We start from the raw sequence: 13,992 nt of genomic DNA on the forward strand, positions 1-13,992 counted from the left end.
TTCACAATTACTGTTCTACTATTTATAAACCGTTGGTTTTCTAATGAATGAATGTTTTGACATGGGTTTCCGCTAAGTTTACTTCCTCTCTAGTACTATTCACCCGAGTTCCACCTGAGACGGAGTTTAAAAGAACTGAAAAATCTTACCACCCAAAGGACAGATTAATAAAGTCATTTTAGGCCATCACCTTCCATTGCTTTATCAGTGAAATCTGGCATTTGAACAATATTTTCTACAATTCAAATAATTAAATAAGCAAATGAAGCACAGTAAAGCAGTTCTTTTTGCTCATATTAAGAATACACAGTTGCGTAACCAATAAAACAATTGACACATAACTTGAGTAGAAAAGTCTAGAATGACATCAGAATAGTAATCCGTAAAACACTCCACATTAGTAAAGACATTTTCATGTTATAGGATCAACGTTTTAATATCTAATAATGAGTTGTGCATGTTTTTTAGAGATCCAAACAGCAAAGTTGCTGGATGCCTATTGCTTCTTGCACAGTTACCATTTAATATTATTTTCCCTTTTAAACAATTTTGTGTCTATATTGTGAAAAGTTCTGTTTCTTATGAAATTAGATGGATTGGCACAATGGTTGCTTAGCAACAGGTATGTAAATCTCCTCTTCTCATGAAGATCAATTCACATCAATGTATGTAACCTACCTGCAAAATTTACATGCAAAATTTTTCTTGAGAACAGGCTTCACTCGAGAAACGAGAACAGAATGAATTCAGTTCAGTAGAACAGTTTACGTAAGAATGATATTTCAAGGCATTTAATTATTATTATTTTTTTAATCTTAAGGCCTAAACTTATGTACATTGACACTTCTCTGCTCAGCTAGGACTCGTGTTTGCAGCTACTTTTGACTGTGTACTGCCTGCTGAGTTTCAGCCAGGAATGAGAGGAAATAAAGCAGATAAGAGAACCAGAAGGAAAAGAAAAACAAATGGTGGAAATGAGAAACAGCCTTAAAACATGTGTGCAAATTAGAGCCACATTCCCTCAATCTTTGTCCCAAACAAGCATTGGTGTGATGGATTTAGACCTCCTTGGTTAAAAAATAAATCAATAAAAATCACAAACTGGGAGATCAAGGACAAAGAGTCCACTCAGATCCAGTTAAAAGTTTTTGATGGTACGGTAATGCTAAAGTTATCAGATAGGTTTAGCTCTTCCTGTTCTTGAGGGACTGTGGCCACGTCTTAGAGAGTGCAGAGCAACGGCACAGCAGCCGCGCAACAGGGAGCCCATGTTGTACACTGGCATGCCTTCATTCCGTGACCCCCGGCAAAGCCACGCCAGTGTGGGAACTACAGGAACGGTCACCGCTAAGAGGTCAATCAGGAAATAACGGCTCCAGTGGCTCCTCTGAGGGGGAGCTGATTCTCCATCTTCATCATTGACCGTTACTACCGCTGCTTCCTGTGGCGGTGGCTCGAGAGGTGGTGACGCTCTGGGACAAGGTTGTTGAACCTGTGGCTTCGTCAACACTGTCGGCATTGTTGTTGATGATGTAAATTCAACTGTGCTGTCTAGCGGCAAAGTTTCTGTGATGTAAGACAGCTGAGCAGGGGAAGTAGTTGCAGAGGATGGCGAAAACACCTGCGGTTCAGCAAGAGTAATGTCTGGCGCGCAAGTTGCTGAAGTGATGACGCTCAATTCCTCACCGCCGCCCTCTTCGGAGATCCAGGTTATGGTGGGGCTGCAGGCCTGTGACCGGTACCCTGGCCTGTCACTGACCTCCGATGCACTAGGGGGCGCTGTTGGCGGTGGTGGAGGCGGCAGCGGAGGAGGAGGTGGTGCTTCCTCCTGTGGGAGGTGCAAAAACAAATGGTGGTGTGGGAGGTAGGCATGTGGAATACAGCTGCAGTTGTTGTTAACAGCATGGCAGGATCGGCTAACGGGCAACACCGTCTCCCCGCTGCACAATCTCTCGCAGGTGGAGGATCGTGACAAAGAGGAGCACAGCGTTGTGTGAGGGACTTGCTCAGAGAGTAGAGCTGCTTCCAGAAGTAGATGAGTACGTCCGTCCCCTCTTGGTAACGTCATCGCCCCTCTGTTGGCGGGAATGTAGCGATCAGAACGTACGTTTCCGTTGCGATCTGTAGCACCAGGTGACGTGTCACTGCTCAGCCTGGTGAAGGTGGCGCTGCGGCTCATGGTGTGGGCCGGAGAGCAGCCACAAGACCTGGATGCCCCAAATCGTGGGCCTATCCTACCGACACCTAGACCTTCAGACTTACAGTCCTGTTGATCTGCCTCATGGGCCCCCAGATTGGACCTAACAGTTTCCACAGTCTGCTGAAGCTGCCGGATCTCCTTCCGGGCCTCTTTTAGGGCCAACTGGGCCTCTATGCGATGACATTCCTCCTCAATCCAATCCTCCTGCATCCGAGTCAGCTGCATCCGTAACTCCCCGATCACAGAGTCTCTGCCATGATTAAAAAAAAAAACATGGGCATAGAAATAAATCTAGTGCTCTTGCCGAAAACCGCATACTGTTAAAGGGGTCATATGATGCGATTTCAATTTTTCCTTTCTCTTTGGAGTGTTACAAGCTCTTGGTGCATAAAGAAGATCTGTAAAGTTGCAAAGACTAAAGTCTCAAATCCAAAGAGATATTCTTTATAAAAGTTAAGATTCAGCCACGCCTACCTAAAACAGCTCGTTCTAACACGCCCCCACATACCTACGTCACAATGTGGGAAGATTTGCATAACACCGCCCAAATGTGCACGCAATGTGGAAAATAATGTGTTTTTTGAACCTTAAACCGCATAAACACATTTCATTACACCAAATACACAAAATAATGTTCTTTTTAGCAACGTCATATGACCCCTTTAAGTAGATACTACATTTGATTTGAAACTTGCTTGACATCCATTAAAAAGTATGTTCTATATGGTATGAATGTGTGTAGTATGATAATGTTTAATACTATATTTGTAGGCATATTCAAATGCAGGGTAGGTTCTGCTATATACTGTATATAGCCACATGTATGATACTCAGGATGTCAATAAGCTATAAAACTCCACTGACATGTTGTTGAGAGATAAAAGCATTACTGACCTGTCCTGAAGCCTCTCCACCTTTTCTTTCAGCCGAGCTCGTAAGTGACGAATACACACTTCCTTCTGCTGCAGTGGGGTGAGATACTGCTCAGGAGCAGGCGGACGGATCCCATAATTCTCACTACAGGTTGCATACTTTACCTGCCGTCTGGGTCAGAGAGCAAGAAATAAATCATATTTAATTGTGATTAATCTCATAATTTGAATATAGTTAACACGTTAACAGTCCTGAAAAGGCCCAAGTGTAATTATTAGGTTCGGCAACTGGTGCGACACAAGTGTAAATTTATGCAATAAGGATCTTTACCCTTCTCATTTGCACAAAAATCAACAGATTATAAATTTCTGCTGAAGAGACAATTATGGAAGCCCTAAGAGGCAATGCATTAGCTTTTTTTTTCTTGTTCTCTTGTGATCACAGCTTCATTTTCTTGTGATCACGACATAACAAAATAGCAATTACTTCATGATTTGTCCATGTACTTGACAAGAATGTTATGCAAAAGCATCATCAATGAACTAACTGAAGCTGAAATAGCTTTACATGTGTGAGTGACTGCCAACTTCCACAGCAGTGGACTCTTGAGAAGCTGTCAGGGCTACAATTTTATTGTCAAAGACAATATAGCGACCCTGAACATGTGGTCAGTTTTATTACCAGGCAACTTAACAGACTGGGGCATCTCCATCTCTACAGCATGCAACTTGCTATAGCATTGACATGGACATCAACTTGCACATAACACCATTCACAAAAATTAAAGATAAAATTACGCCAAATGCAACTGCGAAAGGTTAGATTTTCAGTGAATAACAGCTATTTGTATGACTTAAGCAGACTTGGAATATAATGTGTGAGTACTACGAACTACTTTTATGGTCTTTCTTTGTCCCTTTTTTTTTGCCCTACTCCCCATTCACTTTCATATAGAAAAGAGCAGCCCATACATTCTACAAAATACCTCCTTTTGTGTTCCACAGAGAAAGAAAAACATGTTTGGAACGACATGGGAGTGTGTGAATAATAACAGATCTTTATTTTTGTGTGAACTATTCTAATACACATAATTATCTCAGTATTTTAGAACTTTTGAATATCCGATTAGGACACAAGTAACCAGACTTTTAAATGGATATAGTGTCATGTCAGTTCCATTAATTCTATTTTTGCACTGTACTTTTTGCCACCATACAAAATCTGGAACACGACCCTGATGGAAGACAAATCTAATCTGCCTTTGAGTGTGTGTGTCGCTCACCGTGGTGTGGCTGGGTTGGAGCGTGCTGCAGTATTGCTCTCTGTGCACTTGCAGGACACTGCTGAGTAACTGCTACGGACAGACGAGTCCCCATGCGAGTGTCGAGTGCTGCTTGGGGCAGCAGGCCTTCTGTGACACACACACACACACACACACACACACACACAGTGACAGCTGAGCTGTGATGTCCATATCAAACAGGCTGTCACAGTGAAACTTTTTACACTGGAAAACTGGATGTGTTTTAAAGGAATTCAAACTACTGCCACTGAATGAATATATCACATCATAATAATAAGGCTAGAAAACTTTCCATGTGTTTGATTGTGTGTGTTAAAGGGGTTATATGATGCGATTTAAATTTTTCCTTTCTCTTTGGAGTGTTACAAGCTCTTGGTGCATAAAGAAGATCTGTAAAGTTGCAAAGACTAAAGTCTTAAATCCAAAGAGATATTCTTTATAAAAGTTAAGAGTCAACCACGTCTACCTAAAACGGCTCGTTCTAACACACCCCACATGTCTACGTCACTATGTGGGAAGATTTGCGCAACGCTGCTCAAATGTTCACGCAAAGAAAGAAGGCGTAACTTTGATTCTCGCTGTAATATTGAAAAGTGAAAAGTGAAAAAGTGAAAAGTGACGTGACATGTGGCCAAGTATGGTGACCCATACTCTAAGTACGCTGTAAGTATGTTTTTCATATTTAAAGAATTTGCCACTGACTGTTCAAACGCGAGTTTTGGGCAGTGTAGAGTAGGGCTTGTTGTTTGGCATTTCTCCGATCACAAATGCAGACATGGTTTTATGTTTACAAAGCGCGATACGCAACGCAACGCGTAAAAAGACAGTATAAGTCATTATAATCCATAATTATGTCCCCACTGGATGCAACAAATGCCTCGTTTGTAATGGGTTTTAATGTTTATGTCTCGTCACTCCGGGGCTAAGCCGGGGCTTTCGCTCACGCTAGGCCGCTGTGTTTTTCGTTGTGAAAGCGAAACTACTTTGTTTGGTCTTCCAAAAGAGGACGATATCCGCTTCGTCATGCCTAGAGCTGATCTGTGCTGGTCGCTGAGGGAATACATCAACTTAGTGCTGTGGATCGCCGGATCGGCCCTCACCGTTTTCACCGCTCCTTCGCCGGGACTGCCGTTCTCGACCCCGCCGCCTCAGCTCACTCTTGCCCGGCTTCAGCTCAGGCTAAGCCGGGGCTTTCGCTCACGCTAGGCCGCTGTGTTTTTCGTTGTGAAAGCGAAACTACTTTGTTTGGTCTTCCAAAAGAGGACGATATCCGCTTCGTTATGCCTAGAGCTGATCTGTGCTGGTCGCTGAGGGAATACTTCAACTTAGTGCTGTGGATCGCCGGCACATTTTATGGAGGACTGTTTAACGTTACTGATCCTGGGAGAGTAACGTTTGACTAAAATGCCGGCAAGTTCTGACTCACATAAGTACGCTTTCGTTTAAAGGATTTGCCACTGATGATTCAAACGCGAGTTTTGGGCAGTGTGGATTAACGTTAGCACTTGTTGTTTGTCATTTCTCTGATCACAAATGCAGACGGGGTTTTATGTTTACGCGGCGCAATGCAACGCAACGTGTAAAAAGACAGTATAAGTCATTATAATTCGTAATTATGTCCCCACTGGATGCAACAAATGCCTCGTTTGTAATGGGTTTTAATGTTTATGTCTCGTCGCTCCGGCCGGACACGGTATGTGAGGGGCGTAACATTTCCGTCTCACGCTTGAGGTATTCGGCCAATCACAACGCACTGGATAGCTGGCCAATCAGAGCACACCTTGCTTTTCAGACCGATTAGCTTTGTAAAAGTCGACGCGTTTCAGAAAGGCGGGGCATAGAGGAGAAACAATAATGTACAGTATGTGGAAAATAATGTGTTTTTTTAACCTAAAACCGCAAAAACACATTTCATTACACCAAATACACAAAATAATGTTCTTTTTAGCAACGTCATATGACCCCTTTAAAAGAGGACGAGAGCATTACCTGCGGGAACCAGCAGATGGCTTTCGGCTCGCAGAGTGGGACATGGGTGAGGACTGACACCTTGTAACGGCACAATGACAAGGATTCCTCAGGACAGATCTCTCTAAGACACACACACACCACAATCGGAAAAAAAACACATTTGAATGACACAATATTAATCTCTTGGTACTTAAAGGGAAAGGGACCTTTTTTAACAGAACACAAAAGGGTCAGATTATATTTTAAGAGACTATGGCTCTTAAAATATAATCTTATTCACTCTTACTGTATGAAAAAGAACAGTGTGAAAGATTCTGGTAAAATCCTTTTGTGTTCCATAGAAGAAAGTCATGAGAGTTTAGAATAACACAAGGGTGAGTGAGTATAAGTTGCTGATTGGCCATTTGATAGGCACAAACACAAAATACCAAATCCAAATACCAAAAAATACAGTTAAAATACCAAATCCAAAAAGACACATGCCAGACAATATTAGATTCCCACAGATGCTGAACAGAATCCAACAGAGAGCATTTCATTCTGCATGCCACGTGACTCACAAGAAAATAAATGCTTATGTAAACCAAGCATTCAGAACAATAAACAAAATGACCTAGACAAAGTCACACACACATACAGCACAGATGATGGATTCATTCACACTTTGAACTGAGCTATTCACACACTCACAGAAACATGCATTGTCTCCAGTGCATGAAATGGTGACATGAGTGACAAAAGTGTGTGTGGGTGTGACTGACGTAACACTGGCAGCCATGACAAAGCTGGTGTTAACTATTGATTCATGTGCTTCAACATTATTTTAATGCATATTTTGTAATTGGAGGCATGGCGATTATTACTAGAGCTGATTGCACTCTTAAGATGTGTTCTTAAATGTGCTTGCACTCTGAATATTTTGTAAGCCTGAGGAGGGTCAACTGACTCAACTGTCATTTAAATATTTTTTTATTATTATGCAAACTTGTATAGTGTGTGGCCGGGATTTATATTTTTCTAGTTTATAATGCACATTTGATGAATTATTTGATTAATCATAACTGTCCTCAGTCGTCTGTAAGGTGTTGATAGTGGAAGCAGTTTTACAATGTTAAGATTATGTTTAGAGCTGAGAATACATCTCTAAAAAAAAGGCTTATTTCTGTTCACAATGTGCACAATGACCAAAAAAAAAAGCTTTTTCTAGCATGACCCAGTTCTGATATGCTGAGGAGTCTGCACTGTCATCATTAAAAAATAAAGAAATACATTTCATAAACATTCAGTATGTAAAATAACATTTCCTGACATTACTTCCGCAACAAATAAGCAGAAAGTGTATGATATTTGAGTTGACTGTTAGTATATTTAGCCCCCGAGAGCATCTGTCAGGCAGCAGGGTTCAGTTCAGGACATCACATAAGGTCTGCGCCACAACTCACATGAACAGAGACACACACACTATATCTGCACTTGCTGGTGTTATATACAGATTGAGACTAGGAATCCATATGTTCCAAAGCTGGCCCGAACAGTCAAAATCATTGCAACTTTCAAGACACATATTCGCTCCCTATTGCTCACTTTCATCACTGTTCTAGTCTGCATTTCTCTGAACAATCTCGAACTGTATTGCAGCACTTCTTATGTTACTGTGGATGAACCGTTCATGTTGCTCCCCTTTTTTGTAATTTTAGATGCTGAACTGTCTACTAGATTAATAAACGTAAATACAAATATAAAATACAACTGGAGTCTGAGACTACACTGAAATGTAAAAACTGAATTTAAACCTAGAAATGAAGAAGACATTTCAGACATTTCATTTTGAAAAATAAACCTACACGAAATCCTATAGTCATATAAATATGAAATATTTCTGCACTATTTCTAGATGTCTAATCAAAGTAAATTTGTGATGCTGATCGTACAGACGGTCAGAGGTTCTTTAGAACATCTCAAATCTGAATTCATGTTCAATTTGCATTTGAACTTAAATTGTTTTGATCACAATATGCTGTGTAAACAGAAATACAAATTAAATTTGAAAAATGTAAAATAGAAGCATTCTCACTAGCAGCATTATTAGTGTCAGAAATAAACATTGATTTAATTTTCAGCATTTTTAAAATGTTTTTTTTTTTCTAACCATTTAAAACATTTTATATGAAAATAAAAGATCTCCATTATGACATATACTTCAGTTGAATCAATTAAATGGAAACCATAAAAAAAAAATGGTCTGGTCTTTATATTATAAAAAAATTTAAATATTTTAATGCTGCCAAAAGTTTTTTTCTTCTTCAAGTTTTGGATTTCTACCCAGCGTTTTAAAAGCAGATTTTATTTTCATTTGACATTAGCATATTCAACAACACTTGCCTCACAGCTCACCGTTTTCTACAGAGACCCTAAGCCCATGGCTAGATAGGCCTAGGATAGATAGATAGATAGATAGAACGATAGATAGATAGATAGATAGATAGATAGATAGATCGACAGACAGACAGACAGATGATAGATAGATAGACAGACAGACGATAGATAGATAAACAGACAGACAGATGATAGATAGACAGACAGACTGATAGATAGATAGACCGACAGACAGACAGACAGACAGATAGATAGACAGAGACAGACAGATAGATAGATAGATAGATAGATAGTTATTTTTGCCCCCACATTTGAAATATCTGGGACATATCCATGGTTAAGTCTGCCTCACAGGGTTGTACTACAATATAACAAGCAAATAAACGATAACCGATATCGCGTTTGGTCTCGTTCTGTATCGCGTATCTTGTCAGTGTCTGCGCTTGCTTGGCCATTTGTTGCGGAGAAAAATAAAGATTACATTTTTGTTTACAAGAATGATACATTTTCCTAGATGCACAACTTGCATGGTTTCAGGAGCGGGCCATGACGTCACCTCCCCCATAGGTTGCAGGTAAATGGTCCCTGTGTAGTAAAGGGCACGAGCTGTCTTATGTAACAGTATCGTACATCAGCAGAACACTCTTCGCCGGTCTGAGACTGAAACGCGGCGCTGCAACAGTGCGTCGTTGACTTTCTTCAGCGTAAAACTATATTACATAATACGCCTAGTGTATAGAAACCGTAGTAGGCTGAGAGACGCAGTTACACCAATCCTTTAAGCACCTGCCATAGTTTATGAAACAGCTGTAAGTCGAGAGAATTCATGAGAGAAGAGTGAACCGGGATGAATGTCACTTACACGGTCTGCTCTTCTTCCGTCGACGCTGCTTTGCAGTATCCCAGTGAAGTTTGTGCATGGATGTTGGCGGTGCCCTGCGCGCGGCGTCATTTCGCCCGAGTCGTTTGATGGACGGATGCTGCTGCTGCTGCTGCTGAGCGCGCGCGAGACCTGAGAAAGCAGAAACGACGCATTTGCGCGACGCTGCGACGGCGTTTCTTAAAGGGACAGAGACCAACTATTCAAAATAGTAATGGTTATATCATCAGAACCGCAGAACTGTAGTCACAACAATTGGTACTGTTTACAGATTATGAGCACAGATTACCGAAGCTCTCTTTAGTGGCTCTGAGCATTTAAAGCGTTAGTTCACCCCAGTGGCGACTGCTTTAAGACAGCTTCCTCTGAAATGCACTCTTTATGATTAAATCTGACCCATTGCCGTTCATTAATGGGAGTCTATGGCAATTGCTTGAGCCGATTTTACTGGAGCAAGTATGAATGTTGACTAGACAAGATCGAGGCCACTGAACACTGAGATGTCAGAATACACAAAGAAAACAATGTATGTGTGTTTCATGTTTTCTCAACTTCACTTTGAAATAAAGATAACATATCTAAATTTGCAAATTGTGCATTAGTGTATACATTTACTTACTCTCTTTGATATAAAAATACAAATTATTGTGATAGCCTACATATTTTTTTTTTTAGCATCTAAAACATTTAATTAGTTTATGTCCCTTAAACTCCAGTTCACCCCGTTACATTGGAGCTACACATCTTTTAAAATGTAAAGCATGTGCCCTAATCATGACACTTATTCCTTGGAGGAAAAAAGAAACCGTCAAATTTTTCTCTCTTTTAAGACTTAATTAATAGCGTAAAACATAGCATGCCATGTCCTCCCCGTTGTGTCAATTTATACTGGACATGAAAATATTAAAAATCAACCCATGTGGTATGATACAGGAGCATAGGAGGAAAAAACACATCCATTTTATTCAGAGGCCAAAGTGAGCAAAAATATGCAATTTGGTGCAGTTGCTGATATGGCCAAAAATTAAGATGAATTTCTGATAGCTTGTAATGTAAATCATTATTTATAACAGGGTAACATACTACTTACATAAAATACATATACATATTAGTTGTCACTCTATAACGTCCAATAATATGTCGAAGTTATATTTAAACTCTTAGTTTTATGATCAAAGCTCTGTAGTTTTTATTGTGTGGGCAAAACTTATAATGCAGTGCAATGATGAGAGATGAACAAATAAACGTCCTTAGCCTGATTTATCGTATATTTTAACAAGACCATAAAAAAATGTATGGATAATTAAGTAAACCTAAGTTGCTTCAGTCCAGTAAGTTCATCTTGAAATACTACTAAAAATATGAAAATTATTCTTACACTATCAGAGCTAAATATAGCATCATTCCTTATTCACACATTTTACAAGAGCACCCAGAACATCCTTCTAAAGTTTTCCTTTAGAGTTTGTGAAAGTTTTTTTGGAACAAGAGAAACAGTAACTTATTATTATTATTATTATTATTATTTGGTTTTGCAATATTTATTTGATTTGTACATTTAATGGTCTCAAGGATTGGGTAAAAAGAACATACAGGTCATATTAATCAACACAGAGAAGAACAGTTTTTGGAACGTACCTATTATTACATTAAACTGTAAGACGAAGACCTATTCAGGCTTGAGTTTCAATCCATGCCAACTGACTTTTCAAGTAATGAACAAAGATTTAGTTAATTTAGTTCATGAAATTGGTTAAACTGAAACAATCATATTAATGACCATTTGATATTTTGTGTGCTGCTCTACGGTAATTTTTAACCATAGCCCAGCTCATACAGATCTGAGTATTATATATATATATATACTATATATTTTTAAGAAACAGTATAACACTATACAGACACATTTCATAGATCAGACACATTTTTTAGCAGGTCTCTATGGGAATTTATAACCCAATGTCTAAATATTTACAGAAATCCATCAAATTTGCTTCCAACCAAGAACGTGTATGACACTGCAAAGCACTTTAATGAGCTCTAAGGTCTCTAAAGGGTTACCCTCCGTTGCTTCATGGCTGTTCTAGAAGGAGGAAAAGAGAGGCCCAGGTGTGGCCATGACGTCACTGTATGGGGCGCTCTGGTGCAGGTTGAGGATTTGTTGTTTCCTCAACACCAGCAGGCAGAAAAATACGGCTGCCACATATGAACGATTGCTGCTCTCACATAAAGCATGCAGACTGTACACGGCATTGGGAGAAGAGTCTTGTCTCTGAAGAGAAACGAGAAATTACAGCAAGTTAACTCCTAAAACGTGCATATTGCATATATACACAATTGTTTTCCTGGCCAAAATATATTTTAATGACTGTATATGCTAAATTTATGCTGTGAGGTTCAATGAAATATATTTTTGAAATTTAAAATAAGTTTTTTTTTTTTATCTATTTTTATTGTGTATGATGAAGTTACAGGTTTTATTCAATTCAATTCAATTCAAGATTATTTGTACAGCGCTTTTCACGATACAAATCGGCCATGACGTCACTGTATGGGGCGCTCTGGTGCAGGTTGAGGATTTGTTGTTTCCTCAACACCAGCAGGCAGAAAAATACGGCTGCCACATATGAACGATTGCTGCTCTCACATACAGCATGCAGACTGTACACGGCATTGGGAGAAGAGTCTTGCCTCTGAAGAGAAACGAGAAATTACAGCAAGTTAACTCCTAAAACGTGCATATTGCATATATACACAATTGTATTTTAATGACTGTATATGCTAAATTTATGCTGTGAGGTTCAATGAAATATATTTTTGAAATTTAAAATAAGTTTTTTTTTTTTTACTTTATATACTAAAATATAGTTCTAAATGCATTTCTAGGACAATAAAATAAATTTCCAATCTTACAGTAGCCTACATTTAGGCGTTATTCATTATTTTTATGTGTTATAGACAACAAATGTATTTTTTATGTAGCACTAAGTATGTTTGAAATACTTAAAAAAAAAATTTGTTTAAATATACACATATATTTGCAGAAAATATTAAATATATTTTTAGACATTTTAGTGATTTTAGACATTTAGTTTATTTTTATATTGAAAAATATATCTGAAAATTGCTGTATGGGATCAAATAAAGTTTGTACAGCCCAAAAGATGTCTATAAAACATTGTTATTCAATACACCTGAGATATCGAAGTCCAAAAAAATGATACATAATAACAAATTAAATAACAAATATTATAATATTTTCAATGTACAATCCCAAAAGAGGCAAACTTGACTTCTGCCTATTTGGTGGCAAGTTAAAAAATGTGTGTTCTGACTACCTTGTTTTCTAACTTTTGAAGTTACTGGCATGTTTAATAAAAATGCTGAAACATTCCACTAGTAATATATTAAATTGTCTAATTTCTACAGAAGTACTTTTAAAGACCAATCTTTTGTTTTGACTGTGTTTTTGAACCATCTGTCTCACCGACATGAAAACTGACCAATCACAGTTTGTTGTGCTTTTACACAACAAAACTTAACACGTCAATCAAACAATAAAGCAGAATATACACTTCTATTTGTGGACATTTACTTCAAAGTTTAATAACGACATCCTGTCGTTCTGCAAATCCAGTCATTAGTTCTCCCACCACAGTTCTGCTGTCACTGTATCAGCCTGGTATCTTGTAAATATGATTTTCCAGGCAGACTGGTGCACCCCAGCGCCCTCAAGTTGCATAAAGTCGACTGGGACTGACTGGAACTAGCACTTTCAGACCGATCCTGCCATGTTTGTGTATAATATACATCAGATAGTCAGTGTAGGTGGTGCCTTCTAAGACACATACTGTCCAAACGACCATCTTGGACAAGATTATATTTCATATAAATCACAGAACCACTGATCTATATAATATCACGATTATAGATCAGTGTAAAGAACATATTTTAAATTGATCACATATGTGACCGTTAAGACGGTTGGGTATTTTTTTAGCAACAGCCAAAAAAACACTGTATGGGTCAAAATTATCGATTTTTCTTTCATGCCAAAAATCATTAGAATATTACGTAAAGATCATGTTCCATGAAGATATTTTGTAAATTTCCTACCGTAAATATATCAAAACTTAATTTTTGATTAGTAATATGCATTGCTCGTCCCTCTAGAAAATACGCGAAATATGCGTTCTGTGTGAACGGCTTGGTTTCAGTTTTGACGTAAGCATGATCTTCTCCGCATTGATGTTCTCTTTTCCCGCTATATTTGTAATGAACAACGCAGCAGCGCCGCATCTAGTGGCTTCAACTGGATAGGCTAACAAAAACATTATAATGCAACGACACTTACATCGTCATCGCATCTCGTGCACCGCTAAGGCTGCC

General features: G+C 38.8%; 1 protein-coding gene across 1 annotated transcript; it reads right to left on the bottom strand.

The window, feature by feature from the left end:
- Positions 1-705: 705 nt before the first annotated feature.
- Positions 706-9,716, bottom strand: snpha (syntaphilin a). The gene is made up of 5 exons (XM_016568568.1): positions 9,586-9,716; positions 6,366-6,468; positions 4,356-4,484; positions 3,095-3,244; positions 706-2,450 (listed from the first exon to the last, which is right to left on the bottom strand). The coding sequence occupies exons 2-5, from the start codon at positions 6,407-6,409 to the stop codon at positions 1,175-1,177; spliced, it is 1,599 nt and encodes a 532-aa protein (XP_016424054.1). The 5' UTR covers positions 6,410-6,468; positions 9,586-9,716; the 3' UTR covers positions 706-1,174.
- Positions 9,717-13,992: the final 4,276 nt, after the last annotated feature.

The sequence above is a fragment of the Sinocyclocheilus rhinocerous genome, unplaced genomic scaffold (genome assembly GCF_001515625.1).
Source record: "Sinocyclocheilus rhinocerous isolate Xijiao unplaced genomic scaffold, SAMN03320098_v1.1 scaffold1102, whole genome shotgun sequence".
Classification (NCBI taxonomy): Eukaryota; Metazoa; Chordata; class Actinopteri; order Cypriniformes; family Cyprinidae; genus Sinocyclocheilus; species Sinocyclocheilus rhinocerous.